We start from the raw sequence: 13950 nt of genomic DNA, 5'->3' as shown, positions 1-13950 counted from the left end.
CATATTTTGTTGAATCGCTATAGCTAGAGTTTGGGGTTTTTGTAGTGGAGTTATTCTTTTATTCAAAAAGGATATAGTCATATAAGCAAATAAATATCATATTTATTGGCTTATTCACGGAGTATTTGTTCCCTACAATCTCTCATTACGGGTAATACTACAACTGAATTAACAGCAATACCTAATTAGCTAATCAATTCGTACGCGTTATCTTTCAGCACTCCTACACAGACTGTTCACTGCGTTGGACGTTGTTTATATTTCTTAGGCTTTTGATTTATAATCTAAGATTTAGTAAACACGTTTAAATCCAGTGTTTTGTTTTTAGATTTTACTTCGTCCCCAGAGTTTGATAATATTTTACATTACTGTTCATGTCCTTGTTTAATAGTTACACGTATGGACAACCAGTAAAAGGACTGTTGGAAGTTAAAATGTGCTATAAAACTTCGTATGAAAGTAAAACACATTGTTCAAAGAACCTCCAAACAGAGGTAGGTTATTACCTTATTTTTCTATAATAATATTTCGTGACTATTTGATAAGACCTAGTCTTATTTGCAAAAGTATGAGCATCATTCTGCAAAGCATATGTGGTATAGGAACATCGTGGGGGGGGGGGGGGTGGTGGGTGGGTGGGTGGGGATGTAATCTAATTCAAATCTTGATTTGAACTACATCATAATTACATTTTCTCCTTAAAAAAATTCATAGTTCTTGTGAGCAATTCATGTTAATGACATTACATTTCATGTAATTGTCCAAACAAATTATAACGGGTGAAAGTCTATATCTTCTATTCTATATTCTATTTTATTGAAAGTTTTAATAAATCAGAAGCGCTGTTATATAGCACTCACAATAAACGTGCAATGGTATACTTACGACTGTCTTTCCTAAACGTAATAATAACCCAAGCAGAGAAATAAATATTCACTTATTATATTTTTTTTGGTTTGTTTTTTTTTTTTAATTTTTGAGTGGGTTGGTGTTAATTCATGCCTTTTTTTCTTTGTTTCTTTTTTAAATTTATTGTGACAAAATTGAAGTTACAAAGTGTAATAATTATATCGTACTAATTCAAATTGTGTTTTAATAGATCAACGGTTGTTATAAGGTCACAGTGAACGCATCAACGATAAGTAGAGGGGGAAACCTTCAGATCAACGCTTCCGTCATTGAGGAGGGTACAGGTATGTGGAAACATTTAATGGTCCACACACTATAAGCTAATGATTTTCTTTTGCAACTCTTAATCTAGAGAAAGTGGTTATTCATTATTCTGAAAAAGCTATTTATTAAAAGAAAAGTTTGGTAAATTCTTCACATATCTAGGTTTTATACAGTATATTGTATTGTTTAAATTGGATAAGTAAACACATAGTATTTTAGAAGTTTAGCTGTAAGAACAATCATTTTTGAGGATGATTCTGATTTTGGTTTTATAGATCAAAGTTGTGCCACAAAACATGAAATATTTTCCGCGGGATTTTGCCTAGGTGTCAACAGTATATTTTTATCATATTAAAGTAAGAAAAATAATTATAAAAGATATGACAGAAATGTTTGGCCACCAAGATATCGCGGATATTTCAAAATGAAAGATTTAATTTAAACAATTATTATATCATGCCTTACATAAATGGATGGGATAAATAAAAGATATGTTTCCACGTCAAAGTGTGCGATGAAAGCACTGAACAAAAAGAAAGAAACATGCCCTTATGTACATTTATGATTTAATCAGTATTCATTAAAGATGTATATCGTTCGCAATCTTTTTTTTTCGCCTCTTTGCCCTAAACTGGCGAATACACGACTGGGAGAATTCAGCTAAACTAACTTTTTAAACAAACCTTAAAGCAAAATTAAGATGTGGCAAAACCTTTTTTAAGTGAAGAAGAGCAAAAGTAACCCTGTATAGAGTAAGTTTATCGACGAACTACAAGTGTAAAATCTCAGTTTGGAAGTGCATAAATGTTTATCTATGTATGCATCATTAAAATTTAATTTTCACAAATTCCACGAAATTGATTGAAAATAAACGAATCCACAGTATGTAAAAAAAAATGTTGTTTTTTTTTTTTGTAAAATTCACAAGGAGTGGTTGTGTCCAGCCAATATCAGGGACCAGGTTTTACGTTTACGGATAAGTACTCTACTCTGAAAATCATCGACGAAAATCGGGGATATTTCAAACAAGGACTCCCATATCGCGGAAAGGTACAACTCTGTTGATTGATCTTGTCAAAGCAGTTAATTGTTTTATCTTGACACTTGTGTAGACGATACCATTCATCACACACCATTAATTGCACAGGTTCTCTAGCATTAGATTTTACGTGAAATTTTAATTTTGAAAACATGTAATTTAAACATTATTTCTCTCTTGTTTAATGTTTAAATTGATTGGTGTCGTATATTCTAAGCAAAAAAAAAAGCAATTATAAATAATATAGAAAGAAAGGCTCATATTGTAAATGCATTTGCGTGGCCCAGTGGCGTCGGAAGCAAATTAAAAGTGGGTGGGGTGGGGTGGGGTGGGGTGGGGTGGAGGGGGGGGGGGCTGGCTAGACCTATCAGAAATCCTAACAAGCAAAAAATAGATTGAATATATGGTTATCCCTATCTTTCCCTAAAAAGATAGGGACAGGGGTCGAAGCCTCGCCGCCACTCCAACCCCGTTTTCGACGACTATGGGACCAATATTCAACAAAGAGGAAAAAAAGGCAATTGCCCCTGAATGTTTTCTATTTACTTTCTTAATAAGCCATACCATGTGATCGATCGTTTGAACGGTTAAGTTAGGTATGCGTGTATTTTGCACTATGGTATTTAATTGGTATTATATTAATGACAAATGATTATATTTAATAGGTTACTGCTAAGAACCCCATGGGTATTCCTGTCCCACAAGTAAGAATACGAATCGAAGCTTTAACATATCAACTGCCCTGGCATTTAGCTTTGACAGTCAATACGGATGAGAACGGAACAGCATTTTTCGCCATTAAAGATTTTCCTGAGAATATAACTACATTTATAATTTCGGTATAAAAAATTGATTAATTTATGTATCTATTTTTGCATTAAAATATTGCAAAAACAACGAAACGATTTCAATGTTAAAACAACTGTATATATTAACAGAAAACATATTTGTTTCACAAACACAAAAAACCTCTTGTTGCACGAATGTTGTTTATTTTGAAAATATGTCACAGGCAGTTGGACTTTCTATTGAAAATGAAGGCGGAAAACAGTATCCCAGATATGCTCTTGGTTCTGCTCACAAAAATGTGAGGCGTTGGTATTCACCTTCAGATAGTTACATACAGATTGAACATATTCAACAACCATTGGCATGTGGCAAGGATTCCCAGCTTGGCCTCCTCTATTCTACTCCTAAAGACACTGATTTAAACTTTTATATTATGGTAAGTTATAAAACAAGCATCTTGGATTTAATTATACAGGTTGAGCCAATGTTTGCAAACAAAAACATGGCACGAACCTTGTTTACATAACAAAGAATTATAAGCTCTGTATCCTGCTCATATACAAATTATAACTTTTCGACTGACAACAAAAGGACTATGTGCAGTATGGTCAAATATCTGCCCCAAATTTTAACTAATTTTTATATAGTATCGTATAAAAATCAAATCTTCAAAAATCATTGTACAGTGGACGCCTATCACTATAATCTTGATTTTAGTCATCATTGCTCATTCGCTGTGTATGTATGACGTCATCCAAATAACCGAGTTCCCGCAAATTCGCAAACAAATCAAAATATTCTCATTTTTGCTTTACATTTTGCATTCGGAAATATAGAGCGCAGGTCTGCTCAAGTACGATTTTAACATATGTTTTTCTTCAGATAATTATACACATTATACTAAAAAATGGTACTTGAGCAAGCCTGCGCTCGATGTTTCCCAGTCGAAAAACCATCGGAAAACACCCACATTTTGCTACGAAACATTAATTTATCAAAAAAAGGCAATCTTTATGACATCATTTCTACGTTATGACGTCACTGTCGTGATAACCTTTTACACCCTTATTTTCAATATGATTTTAACTATCTTCCACCTTATTTTTAAAGCTCGTTATAAAACTTTATTTTCGGGGGGCAAAAAATGCACAATACGGCACATAGTCCTTTTGGTTGATCATTAGAAAGCATAATAATTATTAAACAATGTAAACAATTAAGATACCTAAATTAGAATTTGATCATTGTCGTGACTATGCCCCTTCGATGGATACTTATATTTGAGCTGTCTACTTTTACTCTTTTTTATTTCTTTGACAAACGTCCTTAACATCAATTAGGACTTTCTTTTGAAAAAAAAGGTTACGTTTATGACATATTTATTAAGTCAAATATATTGTTTATGAACATAGAAATTGATCTCTTTAACAATATTAGATAAGGCAGTTCTTAATTCCCGAATTAATAGGTGGACTTTTTGTTGATATAACAACTCATATGTTTGGAAAAAAAATGCCATAACAGATACCAGATACTCAAACATTCATTTATATCCTTGGGTATTGTAGTAATGATAATCATAGGACTCAATGTACAATTTAGCTATGGTTTCAAGAACTACAGTATTCTTTGATTTATGTTTTTAGAAAAAAAAATTTTCTTTGAATAATATTGAGATAAAGGTGATGTAAAAGGCTTTTGTCTCTTCATTTCAGTTATTTTAAAAGATGCACAAAATTATGTGTTTTGCAACACTTTTGTAATTCAATTTTTTTATCACGTGAAATAAAGACCACCCCCCCCCCCCCAAAAAAAAAAAAAACAAAACAAAACCAAAACCCAACAAAAACAAAACTAAAAACCTACAACTTCGTTTCAAACTTTCACAGGTTATGTCCAGGGGGCGTATAATCTATGCAACAAACAAGAAACATCAGTATACCGTGGGTGATTCTCATCAGACAACATTCACAGATCTAGATCCCCACCACTATCTTCAAATGAAAATTGTTCCGACAACATCGTCATTGACAACAAGTGTGACTTCTCTCATAATTTACTTGAATTATGATAATATTTTCAGCAGCGTCTTGCTTTAAGTTTTCAAAAATGATAATTCAGTCGAAATGTTATATTGATAAACAAAACTTCAAAAAACACCCTTAAATATCATTTATGATTTACTTTTTTCTTTGAATTTCAACTAACGCATTCAAAAACATTTCAAGATTGTACAGAGGGATCCTGTTGTGATGGTGTATGTCTAGATGATGGGGTCAAGAGGAGCAACCTTGTAGGGAGAGTACAAATCAGCCTACCCATCACGGCGGCCTTTGCCCCAGAGTCCCAGGTCATTGTTTATTACGTCAGAACTGACGGTGAAGTGGTATCCAGTTTCACAAAGCTTGAAGTTGAGAACTGTTTTGATAACAAGGTAGGAATTTTTTTAGACATATTAAATCGTCATTAGAAGAACACTTTACAAAGATATAAGAAATTATTGAAATAAAAAATCTAAAATATATTTTTTTTACTAAATAATAGTTTATAGCATCAAACTCATATCGTTAAAAAGGCTACGGTAAATTTGATTGCTAATTGATGTACCACTAAACCTCCTTTAAAAGTAATGACAACTACACTTTTTTTCTCTATTTTATTTTTTCTGTCGATAACTACATATACATTATGTTGTGTAATTGATCAATTTTATAGACGACAAAGCAATGCCGATCTTTCAACCCGATATATTTCCTAAGTAAGTCAGCACCAAACATAAAAAAATGTTTATCTCACCAGTTGGACATAGAAATATATCCAGCAGTTTTTTTTCTGACAAGATATAGATTGCTTACATGAAGCGGTGTATTTTTCACTAGGTCAACATGGAATTCGTTAAAAGTCCAATTAAACCCGGTTCTAACACCACCATCCGGGTGACAGGAGATCCTGGGTCTGTCTGCTCCATAGGGGTAGTGGACAAAAGCATAGAGCTTCTAAAAGCAGACCATCAATTGACGCCTGAGAAGGTACTATTTTGTTACAGTTATTCTTTGTTGGAAATTTTAACAAATGTCATATTCAGACCCGAAAAATGCACATTTGAACAGTTTCTACAACAATTAGCGTTCCTTTTATTTATTTCTAAGTTAAACATTAACCTTTAATGGATAAACTCATATATTATACATGTACATATGTACATTAAATTATTTGCATCATAATCAGGAACTGTATTTGATAAAATGCTCAAGTTTGTATATGTTCTTCATGCGCAACAAGTATTATCGACTTGACGAAAAAAAAATCTTACCTGCTCTTTGTAACACTTTTGTTGTTAACGATTCTCTATTTTTTGGTCAGTAAATTTTTACATGCCCACATGTTCAATTCAAAGTGTAAACAATTCATTTTTAGAGTTCATATAACATTCATACATGTATGACTTACAAAGACATTAAAAACTTTTAATGTAATTTTGACTGAGATATTTGTTATGGACTTGAAAGCAGTTTAAACAAATACATACAAATAAAAAAGATTGATTCTAATTACAAAATCGCCTTTCAGTTTTACAGCACAATCAGAACGACGATGTTAAGTAATGAGATTCACCACAGAAACATCGACTCATTCGACGTGTTAAGCATAATTAACGGGCGAAAAAATTGTTATCAAAAGGAAACGGAAAACGGAGCGGAAAGATGTATTGCTTACTGTAAACGTATCACATTTAGCTGTATATTCTTTTAGCATTTTAGCGGAAACGGATTCCGTTCAATCAAATACATTATACAATTATTTCTGTTTTTGAGGTCAATACGATGATTTAGCTACCCGAGAAGTACAAAGTTGTAGTTCGAGGGTAGCTAAATCACCGTATTAATCGAAAAACAGCAATATATATTGTATTATATGATCAGCGACGAATTAATAGGGACATATCTCATTCAGTGTTATTAAGCGATAATTTAATATGAAGCCATGGCCGTCCAAAAGAAGAAACGCGATATTTCATTGGACAATCTATTTTAAGTACAACGTAGAGAAAAACAAATGTTATTTGAGCTCTTCGGCATATGCAGATGAATAAAACGTTCTGTTTTTTCTAGATAGTTGGATATGAGCCAATCAGAGTGCTAGCAATTTATTAATAATATAACAATGTTATATATCCATGTATATGCATGCCTTGCATAAATGTTTGGGGGAAACTTTTGCCAGAAAAAACGCTAATTTAAATACACGCTAACTTATGTGAAAAGCATTTACGCCAAATATTGTACACTGTAAATGTGATACGTCGACAGTTTTTTTGTAATTAAAATATGATTACAATATGGTTGATATGTAAAAGTTTTACGGTCGAAATGATTTGCTAAACATACCAGATTTTAACATACACTAAGAGAAGTTGATTTAAATTAAATTAATTTTAATTACCGAAATATTTCTAATTTTAAGACATTGTATTATTGTATATACTTCATATTTGAATTTGGTTGTTTTTTTTTAGATAAGAATGTGAGAATTCAACGTCCAAATGATGGCCCTGTGGATTCATTCCGAGCTTTTCAGGTGAAATTAAACTAGGTGATCGCGGTCATTATACGACTTTATTGATCTTCTTTATATAGCATGGATTTTGTTTTTAGATTTTAATTATTTTCTGCTACAGAACTTTAAAAAAAAAAATTATTGCGTGTAAAATCATAAATGCCGGAGATGTAGCTTCTAGGCATGATAATAATTTACTCTTTTAATAATATTTAGCAACGTTGCAATTTTCATTTCAATTTTGAATGTTTTCTTCGACATTTAATACTTTGTTTTTAGTGATTTGATTATTATTGAGAGTAAACAAAAGGTTTGTGATTTTAAATTTCAGCACGAAAAGGTCCTTACGAAAACGTTTGATTGTAATATATTCGCATATATATATATATATATATATATATATATATATATATATATATATATACATATATATATATATATATATATATATATATATATATATATATATATATATATATATATATATATAAAGCACAAGGAAATTCACTTTTTGTAAGAGCTCCACCGCCGCCCCTAGCGAGGCTTGAACTCACCACCTCTGGAACCCATTCTCCTAGCAGTGAACAGCCACCGCGCTAACGATCTAGGCAAGACAAAAAACTTGCTTTCGATGACGAACGGAACCTAGCGCACTGGCCGCGCATTGCACAGTCGTTTGAGATACCGATGGAATAAAGTCAAACGACAATTTGAGAGGATCGGAACGATACACATTGTAGAGATAAATACATATATAATAAGCACAAACAGTGCAATAACTCTCCATTTGACATATACCTGCCCATAGTGATATATATATATATATATATATATATATATATATATATATATATATATATATATATATATATATATATATATATATATATATATATAATCCAAAAAGAGTGAAAGGTGATATCACACAGTATAAAAAAAGAAAATGAACAGTTCTCTATTACCGTAGAGAGAGAGAGAGAGAGAGAGAGAGAGAGAGAGAGAGAGAGAGAGAGAGAGAGAGAGTTGAACTAGATCTGCCATAAATGCCTGTTTTAATTTCATACAATGACGTGATCATATTTTTACTTATTTGTAGAATTTTGGATTGCATTTATTAACAAATTTAAAGTTGAAGACCAAACCCTGTGTGCAGTATACCCCGAGTTTCGGACATTTTGGTACATTTAATGACAATTGTAAAATTTTATTTATCTTTTATTGTCTTAAGATTTCTTGGTCATCTGAGTAACTAATGTGACCAACTGTCATTGGTCCTAGTACGTCTTCCGCCATGCATCGTGAGTTAACAATTTTTCTTTTTTAAATTCCTCTTGAAAACTACAGAAAGAATTTCAGTTGTACAATTGTTGACCTTATCATCCAATGGGCTGAATAGATAACGCCAAAATGAAAAAAGTCAAAATTTCAAAAACCTTTTAAGTATTCTACTCCTTCACATGTAAGGGAAAATGCCTGTTGATAATGACAACGAACCAACTCCAAAAATGTAAAATTCATTACCCCTGGAACAGAGATTCTGACACTTAGTGTGTGGCTAATATGGTTCTATAGGAAAATGGTATTAGATCGAGGAAAATCTTCTCTTCATTTACTGTAGATTAGATGACTGAATGCATGATTATGCCAATAAAACCCTCAAACTACCAAATGATAAAAATCATTAACTCTTTGTCAGAAGTTCAGGTCCTTCGGTAGGGCTATGGTAATATCTTTTAATAATATTGTCTGTTGCAAAGAATTCCTGTTCAGGAACACAGGGTGCTCTCAAGTTCTCGCCTTTTACATAAAAAAAGAAGTGAATCGATTGCTATGCAGGATGGGTCAGATTTATGTCAGATAAGATAACAATTTGCTACAAAGGACTCGTCATCAATATGAGTAATTCAAACAGCACTGTTGTAATGAACATATACAAGTGAACAATGCAAAATAACAACTGTATAAAACCGTTAATTGATGCAAATAGCCAGTTATTTATAAATATTAAAGTTTTTGGTTAAGTATAGTCAAAAACATCATTTTTTTTTCTTACTTTTAAAGAGCTTTCTCTTTTTTTAATATGCACAATAATGTTTAAATTTCCAAACTGCAAGAATATTAGCGTCTATTTTAGCGGAATATGGCAAATAGGTATTGATACTCTCCAAAATTAAGCTTAAAATGCAATTAAACAGGTAAGCTACTGACAATGGTACTAAAGTGACCGCCAAGGCCTTGGGATCTCTCGTTGGTATTCTTTGAGTGTGTAGGAAAATTATTATTTAGCTGGATCTAATTGAGCATTATCCGTTTTCAGAATTTATATTTTTATTTCTTGGTTTATGATTTACAATTTAACCATAATCAACAGTGGCAAGTGCTTGCACGTGTACAAAAGATGGGGACGTTTTAAGAAATCATTTTTTAAAAGATATTAACAAAAAATAGGTCTTATATTATCCTTAGCGAAATGACAATTTCCTGACACTGAAGCAAAGTATTTATTCTGGATTATCAATATTTACTAGCATATAAACTATATGTTGTCAAATTTAGGAATAGGTATCGTTAAGGACCATGGAATTTGTCAATTTATAGTAAAACATAATACAATAATACAATAAATAAAATAGGAACAAAACAGGCTTGACAAATTTTTTCATACCGATCTTTTCTTCGTTACAGAGACGAAAATAGAAAAAGGGATACCATCAGAAGATAAGCCCACCATTAAAAGAGTCAGACAATTATTCCCCGAGACTTGGCTATGGGAGTTACAGATAATAGGGTAAAACTATAATTCTTTATTCATTATTTAATTTTAGTGTCGGCGCAAAACTTTATATATATACTCCTGAAGATTATAATGAAACCGGTAGAGTTTTGAATCGGCTTTCTGTTATTTTTTATTATTTAATACTTGTGTGGATTAACTTTACTCATTTTGGATTATATATATATATATATATATATATATATATATATATATATATATATATATATATATATATATGACGTAAAAAGGTAGCATGACAGTAATTGGCATTTGCAGTACTTGCTATTAGTGAACAGGTCGTTTATGTACGTATATTTAATGTATAAATTTAGATTGATATAAACCGTAATATTTCGTTGGGGCGACCGTTGGGGCGAGCGCAGCTTATGATTTAATATGTTTATGCGTATCATTATAATAAATCATTTTAAAATACTATGGTTTTACAATGCAACAAAGTAAATGACTTGTGAATTTGAATGCAAATTAATACTTTTTTTCTCATTATTTAGGTTTCAATAATTTTTATTAATGTATAATATTACGACCCCTGCAGAACTACTTTTATCTAGGATACAATGTCGATGAAAAATAAAGATTTAATAAAAGATAACAGCTAAACATAAGCTGGCGATTTGGTCATGGCTTATTTATTAATTAGCAATACGTTTAACAACCGACCTGTCACCCACTTGATGAACAGGTATATGGCTGCACAATAAATCAATCAAAATCAATAGTTCAACAATCAAGTTATTCAATCAATCAATAATTAATAAATCAATAATCAAAGTTCAATCAATCAATCAATCAATCAAAGTTCAAATATGAAAGTCAATATCAATGTGGCTTTGCTTTAAGCGGGTTGCTGGCTAGGTTAGGTGGACCCTGGGGACAGTTGACCACCTATTCCCAAGCTTTGAGCAGGCCCTGGGAACAGTTGCCTACATCAAAGACTTGAGAAACCTTGCCATGGTGCTAATTCCGCCATACAAACAGCTTTGCTAAAGGTGTTTGTCCGCCAGACAATTTGCAACCCCAAACCCATCGAGAGAGGGGAATATGTTCAGGGCAATTGGGGGCAAGTTTAAGGTCAAGCCATGACCAGGTTATTGGGGATAAAGTAAAGGGAAAGAGTAGGGGGTGGGGATAAGGTTGTGTTTGTGACAAGGATAAGCTAATACATATGATCAGGATATACTGATGAATGGGTTTGTGAGAACAGATAAAGTGCACCCTGCAATGTGTCAAGGAAAACATTATTGCCCAATTCGGATAAATGTACTCCGTCTAAGCTAAGCATTTGGTTGTTATATTTATTTAATTCGAGGTGCTTAATATAAGCCCCTCCCAAGTTCAAAACATGAGTTGCAATTACGATGTTAAGACGAATTCTGGACTTTTCTGCTGCAATAGTACTAGACATATAACGCCAACATGACAGTGGCAAAATTTCGGACCAACCCAACAAAGTGTTAGGCAAAATTGTAGCTAGTTCAGATATAGTTTCAAACATTTTTAGTCGAAGGTCCAATAAAGGTAATGCGCCAATACTGTTGCCTCCGCAATGTATCACTAACATGTCAGGAGGAGTAGTGTAACATAGCTTGGTAGAAATGCTTGTAAATACGTCCCCCCACCTCATACCAGGTCTGCTTATCCAGCGTACCTCAGCCCCAATCAAGTCGTGAAGGCCCATTGAATTGCCTCCGGCGCGCGTTTGGCTGTGTATTTTAGCTTTGGAAATAATTGATGATCCGACGAACCATATGTGTGGCGCTTGACCTGAAAGTCTTGTTATATGTTAGCATTCGTGTTAAAATGATGCAATAATAAAGAATTTAAGACTATAGCCCTATGTATTTCTTGTAATACATTGACTTCCAACGCCCCTTAGACTGAATTTGGTGTTCTGGGATACCTTTAATGAAAGCGGCCGTGGCAGCGCCTATGCGAAAAGAGTGGGATTTAAAGGCTGCGTGAGGGATCTTAAGATGCTGTAAAGTCTTGTTAAGGACTGTGGAAAATTGGTATTATCGAAATGGCAAAGTAGTGGGCCTTCAACAGGTGGTCTTACAGAGGGAAATTTTGTCAGAGCTTGTTGTAATATTCAAGATTCCTGATCAATAGGTATAACTATGGTGGTTCCCCTGCCAGTTTGATCTGCTTTTCAAAACTGCAGGAATAATCGTATGGTTTGAGATGCAATTGAAACTGCGTTGGCTTGCAGAATTCTACTAGGGGATGTACCTATTGTGACTGTTAATTCACCAACACGCAAGAAGCCAAAATAAGCTAAAAGGTAAGCAGCAGTGAAGAGAATTGACTCGTAAGTGGAGTGGCATGTGTGTGGTAGGGCCTGAATTATTGCATGAAGAAGAGGTAATGTGATAGGTCTACGAATGTCGAGAGAAGGGTTTTTCCTGGAAAGGCCAATCAGGAGCTTTTGAATTATGAAGGATTTAGTAGTGTCTGGGAAGTTGTTAATTTTTTTATGGAAGGCTATTGCTGACATGTACGTTTTGATGGTAGAGGGGGCTTATTTTGAAGCAGACTTATAAGCTATGAAATTAATCAGGAGGATTGGTGTGTGGTAAATGGTATGATTCACGAAACTGGGAGACAGCAGTCATGCCTTTGGAATAAGTGAGCTGAGTATTTGTTGAAATCGATGCCGACAGTAGTGTTTGGACCTCCTCTACAAAAGGCTCCAGAACTCTGATGGGATTGGTTGCGGGTTGGGTGATGCTGCTGGTGCCAGCTGACGAAGGCGATGACACTGAAATCAGCTATTTCATTAAGTTTGCCCGCTATATGTTGAGCCTTCATTTAAAGGTTTAAATGTAAGCATTTAAGGACCAATGGCATAATGAGGGACATGATGCGTTGAGACTTAGATGATTTGGAGTTGATAATGGATACCAAGGCCATGTTATCTGTGTGAAGCAAGAGTTTGGAATTTGACAACTGACAGCCCCAAATATAAATGCCCATTACAATTGGAATTAATTCTAAGTAGGATATATCTTGCCTAGTGGCTGAGTCCCAATTTTCGGGCCATGAGATGTAAGCCCATTCCCCATGGAAATAAACACCACCGCCTGTTAATTTAGCGCTATCTGTGAAAAATTCCAGATCCGTGTCCAGAGACCACGACTGATCAGGGAAGGGGCAGGTTCCATTAAAGGAGTGAATGAACTTGAGCAGAAGGAGTACATCTTGCCGCATTCCTGATGTGACTCTAATCATGTGGGGAGGTCTGTAAGCGGTAGACATAGCACCATAGAACCTTCTGACAAATGCCCGAGCTGCTGGTGATGCCCTGCCGCAAAATGCTAATAACCCGCAAAGTGATTGTAACTGTTGTAGAGTGATTTTTGTACGATTGCAGAGGTCCCTAAGTTGGTCATTAAGGGATGTGACTTTATCATGTGGGATAAAAAGTGTTTGAGATACTGTATTAATCCCTAACCCTAAATAAGTTATGTTAGTTGTGGGACCTTCAGTCTTGTCAGCCGCGATTGGCACACCCAAATCTTCACAAATGTGGCTGAATTGCTGCATCAATCTATCGCACTCGTTTGGCGCATTTGGACCGACAAACAGAAAGTCATCA

General features: G+C 33.7%; 1 protein-coding gene across 1 annotated transcript in view; it reads left to right on the top strand.

Moving 5' to 3' along the window:
• LOC105342482 (alpha-1-macroglobulin) overlaps positions 1–13950 on the top strand; it is a 49986-nt gene that overhangs the window by 10207 nt on the left and 25829 nt on the right. Inside the window, 12 exon segments of the mRNA XM_066074023.1 lie at positions 392–494; positions 1100–1193; positions 2102–2223; positions 2878–3051; positions 3225–3437; positions 4891–5038; positions 5230–5435; positions 5881–6030; positions 6572–6707; positions 7518–7579; positions 8655–8736; positions 10244–10346. Of these exon segments, the coding sequence (XP_065930095.1) occupies positions 392–494; positions 1100–1193; positions 2102–2223; positions 2878–3051; positions 3225–3437; positions 4891–5038; positions 5230–5435; positions 5881–6030; positions 6572–6707; positions 7518–7579; positions 8655–8736; positions 10244–10346 (1593 nt within the window).

This window comes from Magallana gigas, chromosome 10 (assembly GCF_963853765.1).
Source record: "Magallana gigas chromosome 10, xbMagGiga1.1, whole genome shotgun sequence".
NCBI classification, from domain to species: domain Eukaryota; kingdom Metazoa; phylum Mollusca; class Bivalvia; order Ostreida; family Ostreidae; genus Magallana; species Magallana gigas.
This window is presented reverse-complemented; position numbering and strand designations above follow the sequence as displayed.